We start from the raw sequence: 18,622 nt of genomic DNA, 5'->3' as shown, positions 1-18,622 counted from the left end.
CTGTCTTACCATCTTTACCATTTCAACTGTGGTGTTTCCATTCCTGCCCCACTCCAGCTCCCTAAATAGTCACATCAACCACCACCACTCTCTTACGTTCTCTCTGGGGAAACGTGCCTACCGGTTCTGCTACAACTTTTCACTCACTGTTAAACATTTGTCACCAAAGCAGGAGCAATGTATTTGTTGTTTTCGTGTGTGATGCAACTCATCTAAATGTACATTTTTCATCATTTTCTCTCCATTCATTTTTTGTCTCCTCAGCTAAACATAGGAGTACTGTTAATGTGACTGCTTCATCAAACATAAGAGATTTTTTTAAAGACAAAGATGGGAACTGTGATCTGGAGGGGGCACCTAAAGAAAATGTTTTCATACCACACTGCACACTGCTAGTTACAAAGGTATATGAGCCAAAAATTTCAACTGTTAGAACCAAGACTTAGGCAGTTGTTGTAAATGTTAAATGGTTCAAATGGCTCCGAGCACTACAGGACTTAGCATCTGAGGTCATTGCCTCCTAGAACTTAGACTACTTAAACCTAACCTAACCTAAGGACATCACACACATCCACGCCCGATGCAGGATTCGAACCTGCGACCGTAGCAGTCACGCAGTTCCAGACTGAAGTGCCTAGAACCAGTCAGCCACACCTGTTTAACATTACTTCACCATTTATATTTGATAATGTATTGCATGCTTTGAAAAACATTAAGTATGTAACAGTAACAATGGTTGCTCAAACAAATGCAAAGTAAAACTTGGTCCCATTGTTGTTAGATGTTTCAGTGTGCAGGAGGCAATTAAAGTTAACCTTCTGAATTTCAATGAAGCTTCAGGTAAACTGCTCAAATTTTAACTCAATAGCTTTTGAAGTGTGTAAAAAAATACAAACTTGATGAAAAATTTGTTTGTTACACAGCTGATAACACTAATTTTGGTTTGTGGAGAAAGGGGAATGAAAATGTGTTTAACAAAGTTTAAAGTGATTATTGTTATTTTGATAGAACTATTTTAAGAATTGGTTGTTCAGCCCATATTGTAAACAAATTATGTAAAGTTTAATATTTCAGTATACTGTTAAGGCTTTTAAGTAACTTCAAAGGCATGTCTTGGGTTGGACCCAAAAAAAATACAATACGTCTATCTTTAATAGTATATGTTGTGCCAGTTACAGGGCTGGTGTAAGTGGTGGCAGGAGGGCACACTGCCTAAGTCTTACTGCAGGGAAGGTCATGGGAGTAGGATCCAGAGGGTAGAAAAAAGGATGCAAAAGGAGCATAGAATCTGACCAGAATATTGTGGAGATTGGAAGGGCAGAGAATAGCTATTCTAAAGGTAGCATACAAAGGGTCAGACAGAATGGACTTCATTTCAGGGCATGATTTTAGGAAGCCGTATACTTGCGGAAGTAGCTCATTAATACATTCAAGACCACAATAGTATTAAGTTATAAGACATGTACTCGTAAATTGTTATTTTTTGAATGGATTAGCAATACCAGGATTGAATGTGATGGTCCAGGAAATCTGTTTTTGAACTAGGCTGGTGGGATACGTATGTCCAGCAAAAGCTGAGGTGGTGATGGGGAAATATTGCTATAAAAAGTCTGCCTCTGAACAAATAAATTTGGCTTGAATGCCAAGGCTGTATGGAAGGGAAAATTTCATGTGGGAAGGACGGCAACTGTGAAAATGTACGTACTGTTGGTTGTTAGTAGGTTTAATGTGAACAGAAGCATGTAGCTGACTCTCAGGGACGATGACATCAACATCAAGGAAAGTGTCATGGAATTCAGAATAGGATCATACGAAATTTAACTGGGAAACCGTATTTAGAGATTCCAAGAATTTTAACAGATCAGCCTTACTACGAGTCCACATGGGAAAGATATCACTGTGTCTAAACCAAACCTGGGGCTGAAAAGTTATGGATCCTAGAAATCCCTCCTCTGAGCGACTCATAAAAAGGTTGTCATAAGAGGGAGCCATCCTGCTTCCCAAGGCCATATTCCTGATCTGTTTGTATGTGTAACTCTCAAAGATAAGGAGTCATTCATAAGTATAAAGTTGAATATGAGCAGGAAGGATATCATAGGTTCAGAAGCAGGTCAATGCTGGTTGAGGTACAGGGGGGGATTTTTATATAGAGGGAGGTGGCACCACTGGTGACAATCAAAACATACGGTGAGAGTGAAACGGGGACAGATTTCAGATGAACTAGGAAATGGGTGGTGTCTTTAAATATAGGAGTGGAGTATTTGCACGCACTAAGCAGCTAAGGCAGATATAAGTTCATTTATTTGGTGCCTTGACGCCAGCAACTATGGGAAAGCCAGGGTGATTGGATTTGTGGTTCCTAAGAAGAAGGTCAAAGGTGGGAATATGTTTTTTGGATGGTTTAAGAAGTTCTGTTGATTGAGGTGTTGGTCGCTGAGAGGGGCCCGATGCATTTAGGGAGGACTGTATGTCGGTTCGTATCACTGGGACTGGATCTTGATTGCAGATGCTGTATGCAGACTTGTCAGACAACTGGCATAGATCCTGGCCTACATAGTCTTGCTGACCAAGTACCAAGGTGGTAGATTGCTTGAATGCAGGGAGGATGACGGTGTCATCGGTATTTAGGTAATGGAGAGCTTGGAATTCTGTAGACAATGGGTTAGAATCATGTAGGAACCTGAGAAAGGGTGGTAAAGCAATGCTGGATGTTAGATTTTTTTAGTGATGACTGATGTAGTGGTGGTGGATCAAATTGGGATTGTTGTCAGAATTGTTGAAGGCATGGTTCAATGCCAGGTTCAGTGTTGAGAAGGTTTTGAGATTGGGTTGCAAAGTGATACTTCCAGTTGACATTATGTGTGAAGGAAAGTAGGTCATTAATGAAAGTAGCATGGTGAAATGCTGTCTCAGAGCTGAAAGTGAGGCCGTTGGATAATACAGATAATTCAATAGGGCACTGGTCCCTATGTGAGAGGTTGAGAACACTGTAATGTTGTAACTGGTTCTTGTGATTGTGAGTTGCCACTGCTCTGAGAGACAGTGGTGAAGGCTGTGGGATTTTAAGAGGGTTGGCCAATTTCATTTTGTAGGAGAGGAGTGGTGGCTGATTCGACCGTTTCGGGAACTGGAGTGGGGCACGGATGGAAACACCACAGTTGAAGTGATAAAAAGGATAAGACAGCTTTTTGAGGTGAATTCTTGCCTGGCTTTGCAGTTAGTAGTTGGCTTTGTAAAAATTGCGAAGTTTTGAACATGTAGGTCTAAATTTTTAAAAAAAAATGCTTTCCCTTCATAAAATTCTCTAACTGTGTACAGCTTTAAAAAAACTAGGAATGTCCAGGCTAATCCCAGACGTATGGTAAGCGAAATCGAGGGAAGATCAATACAACAATTATGACCCCTGTGCTTGTTTCATCCCCAGAGCCATCCAGATTCCCCTCCCGACAGCAGTTTCTCCAAACTCCACTTATGGGCACTGGTGTTACAACATGCAGTTGGTCCTCACCACCTGCGTGGCCTTAATTTACATTAATTTTTGTGGTCTCAGCATTTGTTTTAATTTCTGTGGTCTCAGCATTTGTTTTCAGTAATTATTCCTTTTCTTCATTCCCCTTTTATTTTATGACCCTCCCCAACACAATCACTACCTGGATATCATGTGTAACACACTTAGCTTTCAGCTCTTATTGACTTTTGCATGCCGTTCTTTCAGTAATCTCTGTCTTGGTTGTTACCAAGTTTCAACATCTCAAAGGATTAATTTTCTGAACTCTCCCCATTTCCTAAACCTCACCAATCCTTTTGCTTCACCCCTCTTCCTTCCCCTTCAACCATTCTGCCAGAAGAAGGAGCTACTGGCTCCAAAAGCTAGCACATTTTAATATTATTTGTGTACATTTTCTCCTGCAGATACCTAGTGAGTAGATACTTTTATCAAACCAATTATATTATAGTTTCAAACATTGATTATTTTCACTGACATACCTGTCAACCTAGACACATAAACAAATCCAATTAGCTGACATTAATCCATGTCAATTTTAGTTCCAAACTAGAAAATTAGTAATGGTGAAGAGCGCCAGTGTTTAAATATGCAATTACAAATTACACATAAACAAAATGTACCATTAACTACCATATTCATTAACATAATGTAAAATGAAGACTTGTTTCAATGTCTAATACACTATAAGGCAACAGGTGTTTCAGGTTTTTCTCTTCCTCAACACGGAATTTACAGTCCCAAATTCCCACACTAAACTTAAAATTTCACGTTTTTCGTACAAGTAAAATAAGTTTCAAGAAAGGTCTGAATTAATTAAATACATTGTTGGGTCTCTCTATTACGGCCACCCCTCAAATACAATGTCACCAGCGCGTAAAACAGTACAATACATAACACAACACGGGTTCAAATGCACGGCAGGGCACTTTCCCTCTACATAATATATGTGAGCAATGCAACGACAAAGAAAAGTGATAATACATTTCAACATTCCTCGCCGATTATCTGTGGTTACACTCTATAGTGAAGGTGTGCCATATGACGCAGCTGCCACAGAGTTTTGGTATTTCTCTTTACTGTTTTGATAGAAGGTGATCATTTAATTGTGGATACGTGAATGTCACGTAATGATAAGCAACTCACATGCACTTACAGGCAGTGATCAAGAGGTTCATACATTGCACATTACTTTGTATCATAATTCTGGCTGTAAATCACATGCCCCAGTTGTACTATTTATTGCTATGACATGTTCCATATCTTTGGAATGTGATCATTGTTTTGTAAATATTGCACACGAAGTAATAATTTTAGTATCAGGGGAGGATATAATTAGTTCAACTCACTGGTGCAAAATATGGTGTCTGCCTGATGCTTGCTGCCAGCTGTTGCTGAAATCCCTCGTTATCTGCTCATGGTACGTGCTGCTGATATTGCTTCACAAGATACATATTGAAAAGGCACTGCCAGTGTTCTAGATTTCCCATTTATTCACACACGACTGCTAAAGACATGCACTAAAGCACAATTTATAAAAGACCCATTATCTGCACACATGATGCTTATTTCTGTCACAAAGGATCTGATGTACCCAATTTGGAAAATGGGATAACACTGGCACTTAGGCAATGGGGAGACATATTCACTAAATATAAAAGTTTCTGAACTGGTTCCTCTAAATGGCATGAGTTGGGACAGACTGGCACCAGCAAATAATGTGAAACTGAAAAGCACACATATTATTCAAAGGAGTAAAGGAGAACAATATGAATATACATTACTTTTAGTAATTCATAAGAACAGTAAACTTGGAAGATGATAAACACTGTGCCTATTCCAACTGCAATTAGATGTTCACTGTGAAAATCCGTCATACACATTAAGTGAAACCAACAATTTTTTCTTGCACCATTTTTTGTTCTTAATTACTAAACAAAACATTTAAAGCAATTATTTCTTGCGAAATAAGTTAACTACAAAGTTTGTAGTATTTGCTTACAAGAGTCCCAAATCACAGTGGCACTGGTATCAGTATTGAATTATAAATATGGCAATTTTACATTTCAGTCAAATTGGTGAGAAAGTAATCATTACTGTATTTCCGTCACTTAAACTTAATTATAAATCTTCACTAAATGTAAATATGTGACAAGCTTTCAGAAAATAACTACCACTGTCTATACTTTTCATCTACAACTCAGTTAACAGTAAAAAACTAATGTTAGAGCAATCTTCATGAAGGACACACAGTAAGCTAACATTTTCTACCAACTGAAAAGCAGAAATCTTTCAAATTAAAAAAAAAGAATCAGCTCTATCTACATTATATTAAAGGTCTTTTAAAGACACTGGTAGAATCATGTAAGTCAACATCACTATCTTGGGTCTATATTCCAAAACATCTATCCTAAGTCTTAGTGTCTCTCTTCTTTTTTGTCTACATAGGTTTAATTGTACCCATTTGCTAGCTCACTGGATATTGTCATTAGTTTAGTCATACAACTAAATCAGGCTGAAAGGCTAATCCCTTTTCAAAGAACTCATCCTGAGAGTCACCTGAACAAGTTCAAGACACTAAATGAGAATCGAGGCAATTTTCTTATAAATGTAGCTCTTATATTCACTTCCACAGAATATTCAAGAAATGTTTATAAACTTGGCTCCGACATTTTTTTTTAGCCTGACTGAAATGACTAACAGAATATCCCAGTGACCATTGATTTGAATCATAGAAGTCTGCACTAGCTTAGAAGAAGCAGTTTCTCATTAATTAGTACACCAGTGACCTCAATATACAATATATACCTATATAATAAAGAAATTTTAGGTTGGCTCCAGCTACCCAACTGAGATGCATAGATCTTTCCCAGATTAAATTGGACACACTACAGTTTTTGCATTCTGGAGGAGTCATATACAAAATGATTTAACAAGAACAACATTGTGTCAGCACTAACAACCTGCAGTGTGGTTTACTGTAACTCATATTTCAGGAACATTTCATAGTCAGCAGTACCTTTCACGTAACCAACAATACAGACTTTTTGACTGCATTTAACAACAGCTTTCAATATTGTCTTGTGTGTTGAGACCTTTAAGACAAACTTACAAGTGACTAAAAAAAACTATTAGCCATGGTGGTTCTTGTCAGAAACGAATTTCGAATATATCAAACCACAGGTAGAGTTTTTCTTCAGTGCACCACTATTATGTAATGTTAACTTACATGGTCAAGAAGAAAGTGATGGGCAGGTTTGGCTGTCTCAAATATTTCAATCACAAAGTTACATTCTATGACCAGTAATTAAATTTATTTGATTACTCGAACTAAAAATTATTGGCATGTACAGATCAAAATATTCATTAAGAGAATAAAAAGGGATACCTATCATCTTGTTGTTAATGTTAATATCTCAAAAACAGTGCACAACATAGCTACAAGAAGACTGAGCTCCAATCTCTCCACAAAGACACATAATAACACATTTTAACTGCACAAGACTAAAGTATTGGTCGAATTTGCTATTGCTGAATCCATACCTTGTCAGCACACATTGCAACTCTAATATCCTGGCATGAAATTTCAACATGATGAATATTTTTGACATAATTCCCAGCCAACTGAAAAAGAAAAAAAAATCTGTAAGAGGAGATACCTTACAATATACTATCCAGTCTCTACCTACTTCTAAATCATGAAGTTGCCAACTTACCTTTAAAATATCAGCTGAGATGTATTCAAGAACTGCTGCGAGATACAGAGAGACCTGAGAATCAATTTTGTACTGTAGAACTTCCTGTGTGACAAAAATAAAGATAAATTAATAAAGTACATTTCATTACATCTCTAATCTCTCTCTCTCTCTCTCTCTCTCTCTCTCTCTCTGTGTGTGTCTGTCTGTCTGTCTGTCTGTGTGGTTATCATTATTATTATTATTATTATTGTTGTTATTCCAACATATAGGTCAACTATGACATTGAAGCAGGAAATTAATCTGTCGTGATATAGGAATGTAAGATGGAAACACCCAACAATTTGCCTGGGAAAGTTCATAAACATAAACAACCTTCCTACCTTCTGAAGCATGTGATGTATCTTGTCAACGGGCAACACACATTTTTTCTTCCCACGCTCCAACGCTTCTTTCGCGTCGGCCAGTGCCCATTTGTCAATGGGTGTTGGGAAGGTGCGCCGTACCCTATCCTCCACATCCTGCACTGTATGGGGGGAGGGGCGTGCGCACAACATTCCCAACAATCGTAAGATGAGACTTTCGACGTAGTCGAGGGCGTCGTCACGCGCCGTAAGTGAATGATGCACCTGCTCCAGCACCTAAGGTATGGGAATAAAACTTTTTCGCTTAAAGAATCAAAACATTACATGGATGTCACCTGATTACACAAGAGTCGCAGATTAAAACACTGGTCTAGGGATACACACACGATAAGTACGTGACAATTTACCCAAAAAATATAATCCCACTATTTTATTCGGAAACAAAATAGATTTCCTTTACACACAACACCAAATGTAGTCTCTTAATTAAGTAATACCTTGCGCAGTGAATTGACAAAAACTCCTTTCCATTTTGCGGCATTTTCTTCTTTCTCGAAATCATAGCTGTGCGTCTCTGATGTTGAGGGCGCCGAAAACATTTCAGGTAACAACTAATCACATTCGTTCAGATGGAATAAAACTGGCTTCTATCCGCCATGTTTACCGATGACGAAAATGAAACAGATGAGATTGACATTGAAATAACACCGTCCTTGAATTTCATTAGGGATATTTTCTTGCACGCCATTTAGATGTGAATCACGTTACACAAGCACTGCATGGAATATTTCTTGCTTTATTTAAGTGCCACAAATCCCCTGAGAGATCCATATTTCATTACATTTTCCATCAGACGTCTACCACAATACCAGCGCATGCCATATGCAATTTGCTACGTATCGATTCGTTACGCGTATCGAGAGGTCGAAAACTTGAGATTTATTTATTTATTTTTCAAGAGATTATTTGTCAATTTAACAGTTTACGGCCCGTAAATAGACACAGGAAGAAAAACATAATAATTTCTTTCAAAAACTTAACTTTATTGTTCCAAAGAGCGATAATATGATATGATACCAATAAAATTCATTATTACTTTATTACTAGATCTGTGTCGTTTACCAGTCATGACTGTACAGACTGCGTCAAGATTAATTACGTATATACACTTAAAAAATATTCACAAAATTAAGACATTTATACTTAATAGAAACAATATTTGTTTGTCTATTCACTTTGGTCACTATTAAAGAATTCACCAATGGAGTACAATGGGTGTTCTTTAACGTCCTGTGCTACTCTCCTTCTGAATGTTCCTAGCGGCAGGGATTGCACTTCTTGAGGCAGTGAGTTGAACATCCTTAGGGCAACCACTGGAAAGCTGTCTTGCGTTCCCGTCAGTCGACACCTCGGTATTTCGATGCTCCTCTTGTTACGGGTATTGTGATTGTGTATGTCTTGCCTCATGCTGAAGACTCCTTGGTTTTCTTTCACGCTGATGAGACATAAAAACACATACTGCCTGAAGACTGCCATAATTCCTAACTGCTTGAATATAGGCCTGCAGTGCTCCAGTCTTTTGCTTCATGTGATTATTCTGAGAGCCTTTTTCTGTAGAATTAGCACATCCTTACAACCTGCAGAATGTCCCCATAACAGTAGGCCATAATTGATGTGGCTATGGAATAGGGCATAATATACTGTTATGAGATATTGGTCTCTCAATACACATTTTAACATCCTCAGAAGGTATAATACACGGGAGAGCTTGAAGCACGTGTACACTGCGTGTCCGTTCATTGTTAGTTTCATGTCGATCATGACGCCCAACAGTTTGACAGCCTCCATACTATCATGGCATCCGATGTTGTTAGGATGCATATCAGATGTTTTGTTTTTCCTTCATTCATTTTCATTTTGTTTTTGATGAACCATTCTTTAATGTTTTGGAAGAGTACATCTGTTTCTTGGAGTGATTCTGCAGCAGTTCTTCCTTTGGCAAAAAGGGTGGTGTCATCAGCAAACTGTAACATATTGTTGTTATAACCCATATCATTGGCATAAATAAAAAACAGGAAAGGCCCTATGATGGACCCTTGGGGTATTCCACATTCCAGCTTTTGTTCTTGTGATGTTGCTCCATGGACCACTTATGTCCGGTTTTCCTGTTAAGACTGAAACGTTGCCACAACAACACCTCCGACACCGTAACATTTCAATTTATTGTGCAGTATCTTGTGGGAAATGCAGTTAAATGCCTTGCTAAGATCACAGAGTGTTAGTGCCACACTTTCTCTGTCTTTGAATCCTTGCCTTATTTTTCTGGTTAAGTCCAGTGCTGCCGTAAACGTTGACTTTCCCTTGCGAAAACCATGCTCTGTCTCCAGGAAGAGCTTATTTACTTCAAAATAATTCTGTAACTGGAGTTTCATAACAGACTCCATAACGTTAGCTATAATAGGAATGATAGAAATTGGCCTGTAGCGGACACTTCACACGGTCACCTTTTTTGTAGATTGCTACTGTGCATGCTAGTTAAAGAAATTTTGGGAAGACACCAGAGGATAAGCCTTCGTTTATTGCTATAGATAATGTTTGAGCAAGCTCTAGAATAATTTTCTTCAGCATTGTGCAAGACATACCATAGATATCTTCGATCGAGTTCTTGTATGACTTAACTATTTTTACGATATCCTTAGGGTGCACTTCCTTCCAGTTTTCAAAAGTGCTACTGGTTATGTTTCTCATGTGACTTGTGGGGACTAAGCCTGAGTCAAGTATTTCATTAATAGTATCTTTAACTATCCAAACAAAGTACTGATTGAAGGTGTCAGGGCTACCGAAATTTAAGGCTGAGGTGGGCTTTTTTTCTGCACTCGTTTACCAGATTCCAAGCTGTTTGCATGGATTGTGAGCCTCTTTAATGAACCTGTCATTGTATCTCTTTTTTGCCTCCCCCACTAGCTTTCTCTAAATTCGTTTGGCTCTTACATAGTTACAATGAAGCAGGTCTGCAGATGGGAGATCTTCCCTCCGTTATTTAGCAGTGCAGGGGCTTGCAGTACGTGGGCATACTGATAAAACAAGTAACTTTGACAATTTATTACGCCCTCGATGTGAAGATAACCAGCTACTTTTAATATGGCTACAGCACGAAACTTACAAATGGACATCCCATGATGTGCAAAACGAAATTTTGGCCATTTTAAGTTATACACTTCTTAGAAAATTATTGGAGGATATCAAGAGTGCAGAGTATTTTGCAATAATAGCAGACAAAACAACAGACATAGCCACCAAAGAGCAATTTAGTATCTGTATAACATTAGTTGATGCTTCGCTAGAGATGGAAAAATATTTTTTAGGGCTACACTCAATACAAAGTACCACAGCTAAGGCTCTGTTTGATATTATTATCGACATTTTAAGACAATTTGATTTGCCTACATCTAATTGTAGGGGCCAATGCTCTGACAGTTCAGTTAAAATGGCCGGATTATATAATGGTGTCCAGGCAAAGTTTATGGAAATGGAAGGAGAGCTATGTTTGTGCACTGCCTTGCACACTGTTTAAATCTAACATTACAAGACTCTGTGAAAGCAGTTCCAGAATGTCGAAATGCATTGAATGTTATGAAGGACTTAATACATTTTGTGAGAGATTCACCTAAAAGATATGATCTTTTTGCTCACCTGAAGGCAGAAAATTTGAAACCACTCTGCACTACAAGGTGGGCCATAAGATACTTGGCAATGTCTTCAGTTTTGTCCAACTATACAGAACTTCAGGAATTTTTTCTAAATGTTTCAAGAAATGACAATCAGACACTGGGGCCAAAGCAAACGGCTTTTTGATTAATATGCAGACATATGATTTCTTTTTCATGTTATCACTTTTGGTAAAGCTGTTTGGTCACACTGATACCGTAAACATAGCACTACAGAGGAAATCCCTACACTTAGAAGAGGCCAATGAGATTATTTCACCTCTTGTAACTTCTATTAAATTTATAAGAAACAATTTTGAATCATTCTGGGGCGAAGTAACTTCAAAATGTCAAGATATGGATGTTGATTCCCCAAAATTACCGTGTAGAAGAAAAGTCCCTAAGAAATACGATGACTCCATTCCATCAATTCATCTGTAAAAACATTCACTGAAGTATGTGACAAATATAGAAGATTGTATTATGAAACAATGGATACATCCATCAGCTTCTTGGAATCACAGTTCAAAACTCAATCATTCATGTTTGTAAATCAAATTGAACAATTTCTTCTTGGTGATAACAAATGTTCATTCGATATTTTATCTTTCTACAAATCAGATATAGACAAAGAACGCTTGCTTCTCCACCCAAGCATGTTTCATGAGATTATCCAAAGTAGTGATTCTGCGAATATTAGTTCGTTGGATGACATAGTGAAATACCTAAAACAGGAAAACCACCCGTTTGACCTACTGCCTGAACTAGTGAAATTCATACGTGTAGTGCTGACGATTGCAGTAACGTCCTGCACCGCCGAGTGATCGTTTTCTTGTCTGTGGAGGGTGAAAACGTATCTTCGTTCTATAATGAGGCAGGATCGTCTTAATGCCATCGCCCTTCTCAACGCCCATAAAGATGAATCGATGAAACTCGACCTTGTTGCCATATGTGACGAGTTCATATGCAGGAATGATCTGAGGAGGAGTACATTTGCCATCAACAATTAAAGTATGTTTCTTCAACTTTATTTATGTATTTGTTTTTTACCACTACTGACTTATACTCCGACTGAAATGACCTTGTGATTGACGTTTCAGTGAGTCGAGGGGTAGGGGCTAGTCGCCAGCCAATCGTAGTTTTCATGATTTTCAGCTGTTTTCATTTTTTATTATCCTCACAGTCTTTTTTTGTTTCTTGAAAGTTGTTATGCTGTGAGGGGAATTTCCCAAGAATATGATGTCATAACTCAAAAGGGAAAGTATGCGTGCAAAATACACCTCTCTCCTTCAGCACTTGTGGTTTTCCATATAATTCTCATTGCATAGGTCATTTTAGATAGCTTAGAATTTAAGAATGTGATGTGGGAATTCCATTTCAGATTGTCTTGTAAGTAAACAAAGCTATTTTGTTTCAGTGACACTTAATTTTTCGGTTTTCCAAAGAAATATTTGGTTTTAATGAATTTTTAATTTTGCTGAGTGTGGAATTGTATAGTGGTGGATTTTTTTCTTTTTTTTAAGGGTTAATCAGTAGTTTATTCCTCACAAGCCACTCTGAAATCTTTTCATTTGTGACTTCAGCATGCAGCCTAAGAGCCTTCTATTTCCACCTTCAATCAATACACTGGTGTCATCTGGAAATAGGACTGGTTTGGAGTGTCGAACATGTAGATGGAAATGCAAAGTTATCTGTCAAATGTAGTACCTAATAAAATGATTCTTGCTCCAGCCCCCCCCCCACCCCCCCGCAAAAAAAAAAAAAACATTTTCAAGTCAGCGCCTCTGCTAGCCAGAGATGTGAAACTTTTTCCAAAACAAAATATTTGCCATCTAGTTTATGTAATGTCTTTGTTTTTTCTGTGAGATCACACACGCGGAGATCTTGAGTCACAGACAGGCATAACAAGAGACTGCTAAACACATAAGCTTACACACACACACACACAATATTACACGTTTGGTTCAATGTACTTTGCAAATTGCCGGCCGCGGTGGTCTAGCAGTTCTAGGCGCTCAGTACGGGACCGCACGACTGCTACGGTCGCAGGTTCGAATCCTGCCTCGGGCATGGATGTGTGTGATGTCCTTAGGTTAGTTAGGTTTAAGTAGTTCTAAGTTCTAGGGGACTGATGACCACAGATGTTAAGTCCCATAGTGCTCAGAGCCATTTGAACAATTTGAACTTTGCGAATTAGATATGAGTATTTTTTAATGTACACTTCAAAAAATGGAAACTCCAGGTATGAATATCAACAATGTAGGAAAAGATAGCTTGATACTTACCATAAAGAAGACACATCACATTGCTGATGGGCATGATTAAAATACACTCACATGAAGCTTTCAGCCACAGCCTTCGTCAGCAAAGAGAGACACATACACACAACATTCATACACACATACACACACAAGCATGAACACCTCAAGCACACACGACCGCAAGCTGGGGAAAAAGGGAACAAAAAATGAGAGGACCAGGGAAAGACAGGTGGATTCAATGGCAGAGGGCTGCAAATTTCAGCTGAAAGTTGTGTCACAGTGTGGTCTACATTACTCTTGGCCACTGTTTGGCGGTGGCCGTTCATCTTGGTGGACAGCTGGTTGCTAGTCACACCAATATAAAAATCTGTCCAGTGATTGCACCAGAGCTGGTAAATGACATGGCTGCTTTCACAGTTGGCCCAGCTCCTGATGGGGTAGGATAAACCTGTGACATGACTGGAATAGGAAGTGATTGGAAGGGCGATTGAGCTGGTTTTGCATCTGGGTCTTCCACAGGTATATGATCCTAGTGCCAAGGGCTTGGGATTGGGAATGGCATAGGTATAGACTAGGATGTTGTGGAGATTGGGTATTGGGACACCACTTTAGGAGTGGTGGGAAGTATCTCGGGTAAGATGTCCTTCATTTCAGGCCACGATGATAAGTAAGCAAACCCCTGACGAAGGATGTGGTTCAGTTGTTCAAGTCCAGGCTGGTATTGGTTTATGAAGGAGAAATTCCTTTGTGGCTGGTTTTTGGGAGTGGTTGGAGGATTGGGGTTGTGAGGGGAAATGGCAGAAAAGATCTGTTTGCAAGCTAGGTCTGGGGGATAGTGACTGTCTGTGAAGGGCTTGACGAGAGCCATCGCACACTGAGCAAAGGAGTTTTCATCACTGCAGATACGCTCTCCCTTGGTAGCCAGGCTATATGGGGGATTTTTTTTTGTATGAAAGGGATTATAGTTGTCAAAATGCAGGTACTGTTGCTGGTTAGTGGGTTTAATGTGGACAGAGGTGCAGATGGAGCTATCAGAGAAGAAGATGTCAACATTAAGGAAGGTGGCACGCTGGGTTTAGGAGGACCATGTGAAGCGAATGGGAGAGAAGGTGTTGAGGTTGTGAAGGAGTCTTGGCCCTGGGTCCAGATCATGAAGAGATCATCAATGAACCTGAACCAGAGAAGGGATTTGGTGTTTTGGGGGGTTAGGAAGGTTTCCTACAAAAGGCCCATAAAAAAGTTGGCATAGGAGGGTGCCACGTGGGTGCCCATGGCTGTGCTGTGGATTTGTTTATATACCTTCCCTTCAAATGAGAAGTAATTGTTGGTTCAGATAAACTTAGTAAGGTGTATGATGAATGAGGTAGCGCATCTGGAGTCTGAAGGACGTTTGAAAAGGTAGTGTTCAATAGAAGTAAGACCATGGGCATGAGGGATATTGGTGTATGTTGCATCAACAGTGACAAGTAGGGATCCAGAAGGTAAAGAGGTGTGGATGGTGGAGAATCAGTGAAGAAAGTTGTTGGTGTCTTTGATGTGAGGGGCTAGATCAAGGGCAATTGGTTGTAGGTGTTGGTCAATGAGCCCAAAAACTCTTTCAGTGAGTGCACAAGAACCATCCTCAATGGGGCATCCAGGACTGTTGGGTTTGTGGATTTTGGGGAGCCTGTAGAAGATGGGTGTGTGGGGTGTCATAGGGGTGAGGAGGGAAATGGATTCAGGGGAGATGTTCTGGGAAGGGCCTAATGCTTTAATCAGGGACTGGAGTTCTTGTTGGACTTCAGGGATGGGATCACTCTGGCAAGTTTCATAGGTGGAGGAGTCAGACGATTGGCAGAGGTCTTCTGCCAGGTAGTCACTGTGATTCACCACAACAGTGAAGGAACCTCAGTCTGCAGATAAGATGATTAGGTCAGAATTTGTTTTGAGGTGGTATATGGGTGTTCTTTCTTCTACTGGGGAAGGAATCTGGGGAAGGATAGTGAGGCTAAGTTGGAGGGAAGAATGACTAGTAAGTTGTTACATGGGAGGGGGCGAGGATCACAGTTGGATGGTGGTATGAAATGGAAGAGGCAGGGTTAAATGTTGGAATTAGGTTGGAGAGATTGGTGGCAAAGAAGTGCTTCCATTGCAGGAGGTGGGAGAAGGAGAGTAGGTCTCTGACAATTCCAGCATGGTAGAATATGGGTGTAGGGCTAAATTTGAGGCCTTTGGATAGGACTGAAACATCTGTGGAGCTGAGGGTTTTGGTGGAAAGGTTAACAACAATGTTACTGGAATGTTTTGGCTCTGTATTTTGTGGAGGGTTGATCAGTAGTTTTGGGGAATGTGTCAAGTTGAAAAAGTCAGGTAGGCAGGGAGGGACGAGGAGGTACACAGTGGGTATGATACAGGTTGGATTGCGGTGCCCTGTGGCAGCAGTAGGATGTCAGCAGGTTGGATAATATATAAAGAAGTTTCTGGAATGCTCCTCCACATGCTGGAGAGCCAGGAATTCAATTTCGTAGATGTGATGCATGGAGTAAGGGTTACAGAGTTTTAGTACCTTGTGGAGGGAGCAGGGCGGTTCTGGGATGCCTGTGCCATGGAGATAGGATTTTGCAGTGCAAGGTTTGTGAGGACAAGGGATTGGTGGAAACTGGAAAGGTGTAGGTCATTGTGAAAGGAGGGCTGGGATTCAGAGAAAAGAATCTTTACAGTTAGGTCGTTTGGGGGGATTCCATGGATTAGGCAGCATTTGTGAAACAGGATGTGGTGCAAAGGAAAAGGGAATGACTCAGAAATGGCCAAAATAGGTGTTGATGATTGTGAGAAGAGCTGGCTACGCGAAAAGACGCGTACAGATGCGTAAAGAATAAGCAACGACACGCAGAAACACGCATAGATGCGCAAAAACACGCACAGATACGTAAAAATACACAAAAATTCGTGAAACCGCGTGCATCCACGTAAAACTACGCACAAATACGTTAAAAAACGTACCGAAACGTGGGTGAAAATAAACGATGAGGTATGGGAGTGTGTGTATGTTGCGATAAGTGAAGACAGAGGAAGGGGAGATGTTTTAGGTCGAGGATCAAAAGTTCATGTGGCACGGGGAGGTGTGGAAAACAAAACTCTAAAGTACATCAGGATGAGGGAGGAAGTGGGATCAATAGGAATAAATGTAATTAACTATCGGAGGAAAGCATCTGGGACATTAGATGCTGCGTCGACAGTCCGAGCGGTCACAAAATCTGTGTTGCGTTCATGGTTTAATTCTGTTTTTCGGACTCTAAACGTTACAAATGTTTTTTTCCTGCAGGTTGTTTGCTCGCCGATACATATTGTCTGCCGTTCCAGTCAGTGAATCAGCTGCAAGATGGGAGGGTTGAAACTTGCATAGATCTCCCAGCTGCGAAGTTCAGGTTGGAAGCCTCTGAGACATCTCGCCTCGCTGAGTGGTCATGAAAAGATAAGGATAACAACAGCTCACAAAATACTCACTTAATAAAACTTGTAGAAAAGTAATTAATATTTGTCATTCTCATTACTTTCACACATGTTTTATAGTATCACTGTTTAGGTGTGTGCTCCCCTAAGAACTGTACAGCCCAGTTTCTATTTGGCATTTTGCTATTCATTTTGAGCTAATCATTGTCTCGACACTTCTGCACCACTATTTTTGACGTAAATCATTGTTCCTGGAGATACACTTTGTCGGCTTCTGTGGTGCTTGCTGTTTCCAACAGACCATTCGGAATGTCAACTGTTGAGCTCTGTTCGGACATAGTCTGTCCCAATATTTCTGACACCGCATATTCTTTTTCACATGCAATTGCTCATTTCTCAGATCTGCCTGAAATATCCTATTATTTATTTAAACAGATATTATGTAGACGTCTTTCTGTTCAATATAAAAGTTATGTTTCTGTGGTGTCACCGCCAGACACCACACTTGCTAGGTGGTAGCTTAAATCGGCCGCGGTCCATTTAGTACATGTCGGACCCGCGTGTCGCCACTGTGTGATCGCAGACCGAGCGCCACCACAAGGCAGGTCGAGATACGGACTAGCACTCGCCCCAGTTGTACGACGACTTTGCTAGCGACTACACTGACGAAGCCTTTCTCTCATTTGCCGAGAGACAGTTAGAATAGCCTTCAGCTAAGTCAATGGCTACGACCTAGCAAGGCGCCATTAGCCTTACATAGTTTGATAGTTATCGTATGAAATGTCTCATCAAGAACGTTGTAAACCAAAGGACGATATAAAAGTTAAGTATAGCAGCTATGTACTTTTCTTGCTACCATTCACTACTTATCCTGTTCCAGAATTCACGCCCATCTGCGTTAGATAGCGTGCATTTCGGCCTCCTCTATCTACAAGGTGTTGGCACATTTACCAACACATCATTGGCGACGAGAAAAACGTGTTCTTTCTAATTGCTTACATTTACTTGTGTCATGGCTTCGCCAGATGTACTGTCCGAATTTTATCGCTTGCAGAATCAGCAGACGCAGGCGTTATTGGATGCCCTTGGACAGCTTGTCCAGGGTCAACGTGCCATTCAAACTGATGCGGCAGCCGCCGCTTCGCCGCTACCGCAGCCACAACATGCAGTTGCACCGCCGTTTCGCAATTTTGATGCAGAGCAAGAGACCTGGACTTAGTGGTCACGCCAGTTTGGATTTCATCTCGCCACCTACAGAATTCAAGGTAACGAGCGGCAGCCTCACTTATTGTCTTGTGTCGGCGTGCAAACGTACCGTGTGATAGTGAAATTGTTTCCCCGACGCGATGTAGCAACTCTGTCCTACAAAGAAATTTTGTCGGCATTGGACGCCTATTTCAAAGAAATAGTTGCAAGAAGGTATACTTTCTTTCGTACCAAACGTACGGCCGGTCAAACTAATAGGGAGTGGATTGCAACATTGCAAGGCCTCACTAGGGATTGTGTGTTTGAATGTGACTGTGGCCTTCCTTATTCAGATACTATGGTGTGTGATGCAATTGCACAGAACGTTTCTGATGTTCGCATTCGGGAACAGATTTTGAAACTAGTTAATCCCTCCCTTCGGCAAGTGATAGACATATTGGATAGACAAGAC

The 18,622-nt window shown here is 40.2% G+C and overlaps 1 protein-coding gene across 1 annotated transcript in view; it reads right to left on the bottom strand.

The window, feature by feature from the left end:
- Nucleotides 1-8,443, bottom strand: part of LOC126418544 (protein son of sevenless) — a 192,592-nt gene extending 184,149 nt beyond the window's left edge. Inside the window, exons 1-4 of the mRNA XM_050085359.1 lie at nucleotides 8,063-8,443; nucleotides 7,584-7,841; nucleotides 7,222-7,305; nucleotides 7,049-7,129 (exon numbers count right to left, since the gene is read on the bottom strand). Coding sequence (XP_049941316.1) covers nucleotides 7,049-7,129; nucleotides 7,222-7,305; nucleotides 7,584-7,841; nucleotides 8,063-8,164 — 525 coding nt within the window. The 5' untranslated portion in view covers nucleotides 8,165-8,443. The remainder of the gene's footprint in view (nucleotides 1-7,048; nucleotides 7,130-7,221; nucleotides 7,306-7,583; nucleotides 7,842-8,062) is intronic.
- Between the last annotated feature and the right edge of the window lie 10,179 nt (nucleotides 8,444-18,622).

Source organism: Schistocerca serialis, chromosome 9 (assembly GCF_023864345.2).
Source record: "Schistocerca serialis cubense isolate TAMUIC-IGC-003099 chromosome 9, iqSchSeri2.2, whole genome shotgun sequence".
Taxonomy (NCBI): Eukaryota; Metazoa; Arthropoda; class Insecta; order Orthoptera; family Acrididae; genus Schistocerca; species Schistocerca serialis.
The sequence above is the reverse complement of the archived record's forward strand: the minus strand, read 5'-3'. Positions and strand labels throughout refer to the sequence as shown.